The following is a 10,053-nucleotide window of genomic DNA, read 5'->3' on the forward strand; positions in this document are numbered from 1 at the left end:
GCTGATTCTCTTTTTCAATCGCTTGCAGGGAATTGTACTAGATGAAAAGCCAAAATTAGTATGACATCCTGGCATCTAAAGCATACTTTCAAAATGTCACATACTACAAGTATGTAGAGGTATTGAGACACACTCTCACACACCTTCATATCCAGACATTTGTGTGTGTTCCAGGAAGAAGCTGGCGTCTCGGCTCCAGGAGGCTGAGGAGGCGGTGGAGGCCACCCAGGCGAAGTGCTCCTCTCTGGAGAAGACCAAGCAGAGACTCCAGGGAGAGGTGGAGGATCTCTGTATAGACCTGGAGAAGGTAAGAGGACACATTAAAACATGGCAGAGGAGCTGAATAACCTACTTTATCAATGTAATCAATTATTAACTGGTCAAAACTGAGAAATGGTAGCTGCCGGGTGATAACGACCAATCCTTCTGCCTTCATTGTTCTTCCTTCCAGGCTAGTAATTGTGGCCAGGCGCTGGATAAGAAACAGCGCATCTTGGAAAAGCAGCTGGGCGACTGGAAGCAGAAGTGTGAGGAGCTGGTGCTGGAGGTGGAGGGTTGTCAGAAGGAGAGCAGACAGCACGCCACGGAGCTCTTCAAACTGAAGACGGCCCATGAAGAGGCTCTGGAACAGGGAGATGCCCTACGCAGAGAGAACAAGGCCTACCAGGGTGAGGGTTAGATACCAGAGTACAAAGCCCTGGAACAAGGCCTACCAGGATCAAATCAAATTGTATTTGTCACATACGCCGAATACAACAAGTGTAGACTTTATCGTGAAATGCTTAATTACGAGCCCTTTCCTAACAATGCTGTTAAAAAGTAAGAAAATTAATAAATAGATCAAATGAAAATAGTAGTATTAATAGTATTTGGTAGCATTGCCTTTGAATTGTTTAACTTGGGGCAAATGTTTTGGGAAGCCTTCCACAAGCTTCCCACAATAAGTTGGGTGAATTGTGGCCCATTCCTCTTGGCAGAGCTGGTGTAACTGAGTCAGGTTTCTAGGCCTCCTTGCTCACACACGCTTTTTCAGTTCTGCCCACAAATTTTCTATAGGATTAAGGTCAGGGCTTGTTTGAGGACGGCACAGCACATCAACATATTTTTCAACCAACACAGGCTTCATAAAATCACAAATAGCGATGAACCTTTCTAGGGCAGGCGTTCCGCTAGCGGAACCCCTCGACAACATTCCGGTGAAAAGGCAGCGCGTGAAATTCAAAAATATTTTTTTGAAATATGTAACTTTCACACATTAACAAGTCCAATACAGCAAATGAAAGATAAACATCTTGTTAATCTACCCATTGTGTCCGAATTCAAAAATGCTTTACAGCGAAAGCACAACATATGATTATGTTAGGTCATAGCCAAGTCGAAAAAACACAGCCCTTTTTCCAGCCAAAGATAGGAGTCACAAAAAGCAGAAATATAGATCAAATTAATCACTAACCTTTGGTGATCTCCATCAGATGACACTCATAGGATATCATGTTACACAATACAAGTATGTTTTGTTTGATAATGTGCATATTTATATCCAAAAATCTCAGTTTACATTGGCGCCTTACGTGCAGGAATGTTTTGATTCCAAAATATCCGGTGATTTTGCAGAAATACTAATAATAAACATTGATAAAAGATACTAGTGTTATTCACAGAATTAAAGATAGACTTCTCCTTAATGCCACCGCTGTGTCAGATTTCAAAAAAACTTTACGGAAAAAGCATAATCTGAGAACGGCGCTCAGAACCCAAAACAGCCAGAGGAATATCCGCCATTTTGGAGTCGACATAAATTAGAAATTACACCATAAATATTCACTTACCTTTGATGATCTTCATCAGAAGGCACTCCCAGGAATCCCAGTTCGACAATAAATGACTGATTTGTTCCATAAAGTTCCATCATTTATGTCCAAATAGCCACTTGTTGTTAGCGTATTCAGCCCAGTAATCGTTCTTCATGAGGGGCAGGCACTTCGTCCAGACAAAAACTCGAAAAGTTCTGTTACAGTCCTTTAGAAACATGTCAAACGATGTATGGAATCAATCTTTAGGATGTGTTTATCATAAAACATTAATAATGTTCCAACCGGAGAATTCCTTTGTCTTCAGAAAAGCACTGGAATGAGTGTTAACTCTGTCGGGAGCGCGTGTCATGAGACCAAGGCACTCTGCCAGACCACTGACTCAGAGGTCTCATGAGCCTCTCCATTATAGTAGAATCCTCATTCAAGTTTCTAAAGATGGTTGACATCTAGTGGAAGTCGTAGGAAGTGCAACCACCTCCATATCTCAATGTGTATTTGGTAGGCCAAGCTTTGAAAAACTACAAACTTCAGATGTCCCATTTCCTGGTTGGATTTTTCTCAGGTTTTCACCTGTCATATGAGTTATGTTATACTCACAGACATCATTCAAACGGTTTTAGAAACTGTCTATCCAATACTAATAATAATATGCATATATTAGCATCTGGGACAGAGTAGAGAGTAGAGAGAGTAGGTTCCCAGAGTAGGTTCACTCTGGGAACGCTATTCATCCAAAAGTGAAAATGCTGCCCCCTATCCCAAAAGGTTAAATAAATCACTTTTTGAAAATCTTCCTCTGTTTGCAATCCCAAGGGTCCCAGCTACAACATGCATGATCGTTTTTTAGATAAAATCCTTCTTTATATCCCAAAAAGTCAGTTTAGTTGGCGCCATTGATTTCAGTCATCCACTCGTTCAACATGCAGACAAAGGAATCTAAAAAGATACCACTAAACTTTGTTAAAACAAGCCAAACTACGTTTCTATTTAATCCTCAGGTACCTTACAATGTAACTAAACTATAATATTTCATACAGAAAGAAGTATGTTCAATGGAAAAATAAAATTAGCAAGTTCGAGTCCTCTTCGTCACGCGTCCACAGATTGATTTCCAACTGTGACTCCTGGTACAAAAACTCAAAATTCTTCCTTGTTTTGGAAGAATCAAGCCTGAAACTTGAACAAAGACTGTTGACATGTAGTGGAAGCCATAGGAATTGCAATCTGGAATTGCATAGAAACCATAGCTTTCCATTGAAAGAGCATGGGATCCCAATGTATTGGATGAATCCCGGAACATATTCCAATCTGTGCTTGCGAAACAGTCTTGTAGCTTAGGGTGAGAGATGATACATGTTTAAAGCCCAAGGTATAAAGGAAAACTTCCAGTTACTTTTCTGCGTGACTGAGTGCAACTCTTCTGTCGTTAACTCAGAGGAGATAGTTGACCTGACTGACCAGCTCTCGGATGGAGGTAAGAGCGTCCACGAGCTGCAGAAGACAAAGAAGAAGATAGAGATGGAGAAGGAGGAGCTGCAGGCCTCATTGGAAGAGTCTGAAGCTGCCTTAGAGGTATGGAGGTTACAGTAGGAGGTGGCCATATTGGGTGGAATAAAATACATCTACACCAATCATTCCACAACTATTACGTAATATGCATTTAAATGTGTTATCTTAGATCATTGTCACATTCAATATTATTTGATCTCTGTTTACATAAGATCATGCACAATGTAAGACTGAGGTGTGGAGGTGAAACAGTGTGGCAGCGATGTGGCAGATCTGACAGTGAGAGGGGAGAAAAGGCCCCCAGACAACATGTTTCAATTAGTATTGGCCATTCATGCAGGCCGAGAGCAGACAGATCCCAGCCACTGATAACACTACACCATCAGCTATCTGCTCCTATAATCAGCCTGGCCCTCCAGGGACTGGAATCTTACTAGACAGGAGCCCCCTGGCTACTCGGCATAGATGGTTGATTCACCCACCTCTCTCTACTTTTCTTTCCCTCGCTCACCCACCCGCCCGCTTGCTCCCCCCTCCCCCTCTCCAGGCTGAGGAGACCAAGGTGCTGCGTCTGCATCTGGAACTGTCCCAGGCTAAAGGAGACATGGAGAGGAGACTCCAGGAGAAAGAGGAGGAGTTTGAGGCAGCAAGGTAAGGTACCCACTGTCCATAGAGCTGCATTTTAATTTAAGAAAAATGTGTTTTTCCCCTCTGCCCTTTGTCTTTCTTTTCAACTGAAAGGGATTTATTTTAAGGAATTGTTTTAGCTTTTGGGGGAAATGGCTAACTTCCTGCATTGCAACATATTTTGCCATTGGGAAGAGAGAAAAATGTGAAGTTTTATAATGCTATTCTACACATTTTGCCGTTGCATATGGCATGTTCATATGCTATCTAGCGAGGCCCCAACCTCCAGGGGGCAATCCCCCCTACCCGTTCCGTAATCCGGCCCTGCTTCTTCAGTTGATTGCTCTATTGATATCTCTCTCTCTCTCCTCCCCTTCCAGGAAGAGCCACCAGAGGGCGCTGGAGTCCCTTCAGGCCAGTCTGGATGTGGAGGTCAAAGGTCGTGGTGAGGGGTTGAGGGTGAAGAAGAAGCTGGAGTCTGACCTAAATGAGCTGGAACTACAGGTGGACCTGTTCACCAAGAACAACATAGAGCTCACCAAGAACACAAAGAAGATGCAGCAGCAGATCAAGGTGAGATTCTACACCTCCATCGCTTCTCTCCCTCTCTCTTTTGCTCTCTCGTCCTCCTCATCCCCTTTCTTCCCTTGCTCTTTCCTTTACCCAGTCTCCTCTGCTTGCTTGACTCTTTCTTCAGCGTTTCCCTCTCTCTCTACCTCCTTTTCTCTCCTCTTCCCACCCTCTGAAAGGAGCTGCATACAGAATGAGATTGATTTATTAGTGGATTGACCTCTTCTCTCCTTTTCCTTCTTAGGAACTGCAGGGCCAATTGGAGGAGGAGGTGCGTGGGCAGGAGGAGCGGAGGGAGGAGCAGACCGTGTTGGAGCGACGCTGCCTCCTGCTGGTGAGCGAGGGAGAGGAGACACGTGGTGCGCTGGAGAATGCTGACAGACAACGCAAAACCTTAGAGATTGAGCTTACAGAGACCAACGAGAAGTACAACGACCTCAACAACCAGGTAGAGTACAGATTGCAACACCTTCTGTTCAGTGTTTTATCAATAATAAATCAAATTAAACTGGCTTAGTTACATTATGGACATTAGGTTAAAAGAGCTCAGTTTCTCACTGAATAAACAATGAAGAACAGAACTTCAGCCGGTACATGAATCAATCCTCTCCCATGCTAACCTCATGTTGTCAAGTTCATGGTGGTTTTGTTTCCTGTTGTAGTTCCAGTCAGCGCTGAGTGGTAGGAGGAAACTGGATGTGGATTTGCAGGCACTGCAGCAGGAGCATGAGGAGCTGCAGAACGAACTGAGAGGAGCCAATGACAAGATCAAGAAGGCCAACTGTGAGGTAGGACAATACCGGATTTTTGATCATTAGGATCATTGATTTTAATTGACTTGTCAATAGAACATTATTTATAAATATTTTTTTCAATAAAAATGTATTTCTCAAAGTATCGATAGAATACAAATGTACTGTATGTACGCCTGTCTTTGAGAACCAGTGGAATAGAAATTGATGTCCCTTCTCTCTAGGGAGCACGTGTGTCAGAGGAACTGAGGTTAGAGCAGGACCACACCCTGCACATGGAGCGGGTGAAGAAGGGTCTGGAGGCCCAGTTAAAGGACATGGGCACCAGGCTGGACGAGGCTGAGCAGATGGCCCTCAAAGGAGGCAAGAAGATCATCCAGAAACTGGAGGGCAAGGTAAACGCACACACACTCACATATGCTCAAACACTGTTCCTAAACTTTGAAATGGTTGTTTCTGTCGCATTGCCCAGTGTTTCAGGTTTACAGGGAAAGATGGGCATCAAAATGTATATTTTCCTAGACTGACCATGTGTCTGGCTCTAGGTAAAGGAGCTGGAGTTGGAGCTGGACTCGGAGCAGAAGCGTCACGCTGAGACGGTGAAGACGCTGCGTAAGAACGAGCGTCGTCTGAAGGAGCTGCTGTTCCAGTCCGAGGAGGACCAGAAGAACCAACACCGCATGCAGGAACTTGTGGAGAGACTCCAGAACAAGATGAAGGCCTACAAGAGACAAGTAGAGGAGACGGTAAGGCTTGTCTGTCTGATTGCCCTTCTGTCAATCCGTTTTCTCTTGCTCCTTCTCCCATCCTCTCGTTTTCTCAGTCTCTCTCATTCCGTTCTCTGACTCCACATTGTCTTTACAACATGACTTGCACGTTTCCTACAGGAGGAGCAGGCCAACATGAACCTCGCTAAGTACAGGAAGACTGTACATGAGTTGGATGATGCTGAAGAAAGGGCAGACATCGCTGAGTCAGCTCTCACCAAGATCAGGACCAAGAACCGCGGTAGCTTCAGCAAGGGATACTCGTCTGTAAGTCCTACAACCTTACCGCAGTAACTTGAATTGAAGATAGTCAAATCATCATTAATGTCGTCTGTACTGAAACTGTGGGTCACATCTGTGCTTTAAATTTATAGAAAGTCTATGTATTGTGTTGAGTTGTTGTTAGTCAAGTAAGTCATCTTAACGCTGATCTGATGTTTCGTCCTCTTGCATGTTTCCAGGGTTACAGCACTCCGTACCCCGGGGGGATCGTGAGGTCACCCAGTTCCGTGGGGTCAGAGGGTAGAAGTGAGAAGATCATCAACGATGACAATGACTCGGTCAGCTCCCTCATCCCAGCTTATCTCAACTCCCTGAAGAAACTCATGATAGACTAGCACCTAGGGAGGGAGTCAGTTGGATGTACCAAACATTCCAGTGGGAGCAAAGAAACATGTACATATGTAGGATCTTAATTTGAGACAGTTTGCTACAGCAGGAAATGTGGATTATAATTCATGGACATTTTTGAAGGGGTTGATACATTTTTCATTTGGGCAAATTAAGTCTGACATTTCAAAGTGGAAAGTAAACTTTAGAAGACTTTTTAAAATTCAAATAAACTACAAGTTTGTGTTTCCTACTGTGCAGGACAATTCTCAAATTAAGATCCTACGTTTGTATGTTTTTACTTTTAAATCCAAACCAATTTCCCTGCATACATGCAGTGTCAGACATTTCAAAGCAATATTTTTTTCTGGATTTTGTGGTATGCAATACATACAGTTGATGTCAGAAGTTTACATACATCTTAGCCAAATACATTTAAAGACTTTGTTTTTCACAATTCCTGACATTTAATCCTAGTAGAAATAACCCGTTTTAGGTCAGTTAGGATCACCACTTTATTTTAAGAATGTGAAATGTCAGAATAATAGTGGAGAGAAATATTTATTTCAGCTTTAATTTCTTTCATCACATTCCCAGTGGGTCAGAAGTTTACATACACTCAATTAGTATTTGGTAGCATTGCCTTTCAATTGTTTAACTTGGGTCAAATGTTTTGGGTAGCCTTCCACAAGCTTTCCACAATAAATTGGGTGAAATTTCTCCTGACAGAGCTGGAGTAACGGAGTCAGGTTTGTAGGCCTCCTTGCTCGCACACGCTTTTTCAGTTCTGCCCACAAATGTTCTATAGGATTGAGGTCAGGGCTTAGTGATGGCCACTCCAATACCTTGACTTTGTTGTCCTTAAGCCATTTTGCCACAACTTTGGAAGTATGCTTGGGGTCATTGTCCATTTGGAAGACCAATTTGCAACCACATTTTAACTTCCTGACTGATGTTGCTTCAAATTATCCACCTCATTTTCCTACCTGATGATGCCATCTATTTTGTGAAGTGCCCCAGTCCCTCCTGGAGCAAAGCACCTCCACAACATGATGCTGCCACCTCCGTGCTTCACGGTTTGGATGGTGTTCTTCGGCTTGCAAGCGTTCCCCTTTTTCCTCAAAACATAACGATGGTCATTATGGCCAAACAGTTCTATTTTTGTTTCATCAGACCAGAGGACATTTCTCCAAAAAATACAATATTTTTCTCCATGTGCAGTTGCAAACCATAGCCTGGCTTTTTTTAATGGCGGTCTTGGAGCAATGGCTTCTTCCTTGCTGAGCAGCCTTTCAGGTTATGTTGATATATGACTCGTTTCACTGTGGATATAGATACTTTTGTACCTGTTTCCTCCAGCATCTTCACAGGGTCCTTCACTATTGTTCTGGGATTGATTTGCTCGTTTCGCACCAAAGTACATTCATCTCTAGGAGACAGAACGCGTCTCCTTCCTAAGCGGTATGACGGCTGCGTGGTCCCATGGTGTTTATACTCGCGTACTATTGTTTGCACAGATGAACGTGGTACCTTCAGGCATTTGGAAATTGCTCCCAAGGATAAACCAGTCTTGTGGAGGTCTACACATTTTTTTCCTGAGGTCTTGACTGATTTCTTTTGATTTTCTCATGATGTCAAGCAAAGAGGCACTGAGTTTGAAGGTAGGCCTTGAAATACATCCACAGGTACACATCCAATTGACTCAAATTATGTCAATTAGCCTTTCAGAAACGTCTAAAGCCATGACATCATTTTCTGGAATTTTCCAAGCTGTTTAAAGGCACAGTCAATTTAGTGTATGTAAACTTCTGACCTACTGGGATTGTGATACAGTGAATTATAAGTTAAATAATCTGTCTGTAAACAATTGTTGGAAAAATTACTTGTGTCATGCACAAAGTAAATGTCCTAACCGACTTGCCACAACTATAGTTTGTAACAAGAAATTTGTGGAGTGGTTGAAAAACGAGTTTTAATGACTCCAACCTAGGTGTATGTAATCTTCCGACTTCAACTGTATATCAACAATGCTAATGTTAATGAGATTGTTGTCCAGTTGATTTCCTTTGTATGATTTAATCCATCCTAGGTATTTGTGATTCAGTTCATAATACTGATGATAACAAAAAACACTTCTTAAACTTCATCACGTTTATATTCTCCAGATCAAATGTTTTGTAAAAAAAATATATAAAATGTAAAAATTGATGCTTGGTTATAAAGACATCGATAGACAGTTTAAAGACCGACATAGAGAGGTCACAAGAAAGTTTGTGTTCACTTTTAACTCTCATTCTACTTGCTCATCCAAAGAGTTTGACCAAGTGAAGTTATATAGCAGTGATGTGCATGACCTTTTGCAACTAGGGGTCAATATCCTTACCTGAAATCTGCATTTGTATCGCAAGTCTTCCACTGGCATCTGTGGTTATACACGCTTGCATGTCGAGTAAGAATTTCACTAACACTTTATTTGGATAGTCCATCTGTAGATGCCCCAGACTAATCAGTAACATTTCAACAAACCATCTACTAACTAACCTTAACCCTTATTCTAAACCTAACCGTAACCTTAGCAAGCAATTGCTTATCAACAGATCGTTTGTTGATAGTCCGATGCTCTACAGACGGTCGTACTATCCAAATAAGCTGTTCCCAGAATTTCGGATGTAAGATTTGACAAAGATGGTATATCAAAGTTGACCATTATTATAATGTGCAGACATATACATCGCTGCCAAAGCATTTTTACATTACTTGTCCAAAGCATTTTATTGTTGAATGTGAAAATGTGTTAAGAAATAAACCTTTTTTATTCATCCCTTAAATGTCTTCTTCTACCCTCAAAATAATTTGCCAGAAACACAAAACACCTACAAAAATCACCTGGTTATATTGTAAAATAAAAAAACAGCAGAAAGGAACTACCAGAGATAGATGTAACATAAAATGTATATCTATATATTTATCATATCAATGCAAAAACATTAAAATGCCAAAGATTCAGCAGTTATGTCCATATTCAGAATCCTTGGAATGTTCACTGTTCTTGTTGCACCAAACAAACAAACAATGGAAAAGTCTGTACAACATGTATGCGTCTGCATGGAACAGTAGTAACATGTACGTAATACTTACGGGAGAGAAACGGGATCGTGATATACTGTAACCATTTCATCTTCAGTTGAGGATCTATATCCAGTTAGCTTGTCTCTGAAACAACGTTGTCGTCGTTTCATTTAGTAGAAAAATAATCGTTGTGTAATATCAGTTTAATATATTATTTGTACCATCACTCCTGTGTAATGTGTATATATATATATATATATATATATATATATATATATATATATATATATATATATATATATATATATATATATATATATATATATATATATATAT

The 10,053-nt window shown here is 41.4% G+C and overlaps 1 protein-coding gene across 4 annotated transcripts in view; it reads left to right on the top strand.

Annotated features, from left to right (window-relative positions):
* The window catches only part of LOC110498886 (putative uncharacterized protein MYH16), a 43,981-nt gene extending 36,833 nt beyond the window's left edge, over nucleotides 1-7,148 (top strand). For all 4 annotated transcript variants that reach the window (XM_036955684.1, XM_036955687.1, XM_036955686.1 and 1 more), the window contains 11 exons: nucleotides 175-307; nucleotides 452-668; nucleotides 3,250-3,386; nucleotides 3,871-3,974; nucleotides 4,331-4,523; nucleotides 4,765-4,968; nucleotides 5,183-5,308; nucleotides 5,497-5,667; nucleotides 5,818-6,018; nucleotides 6,160-6,306; nucleotides 6,501-7,148. In XM_036955684.1, the coding sequence (XP_036811579.1) occupies nucleotides 175-307; nucleotides 452-668; nucleotides 3,250-3,386; nucleotides 3,871-3,974; nucleotides 4,331-4,523; nucleotides 4,765-4,968; nucleotides 5,183-5,308; nucleotides 5,497-5,667; nucleotides 5,818-6,018; nucleotides 6,160-6,306; nucleotides 6,501-6,656 (1,789 nt within the window). In that variant the 3' untranslated portion in view covers nucleotides 6,657-7,148. The remainder of the gene's footprint in view (nucleotides 1-174; nucleotides 308-451; nucleotides 669-3,249; nucleotides 3,387-3,870; nucleotides 3,975-4,330; nucleotides 4,524-4,764; nucleotides 4,969-5,182; nucleotides 5,309-5,496; nucleotides 5,668-5,817; nucleotides 6,019-6,159; nucleotides 6,307-6,500) is intronic.
* The last annotated feature ends 2,905 nt before the right edge of the window (nucleotides 7,149-10,053 follow it).

This window comes from Oncorhynchus mykiss, chromosome 20 (assembly GCF_013265735.2).
Source record: "Oncorhynchus mykiss isolate Arlee chromosome 20, USDA_OmykA_1.1, whole genome shotgun sequence".
NCBI classification, from domain to species: Eukaryota; Metazoa; Chordata; class Actinopteri; order Salmoniformes; family Salmonidae; genus Oncorhynchus; species Oncorhynchus mykiss.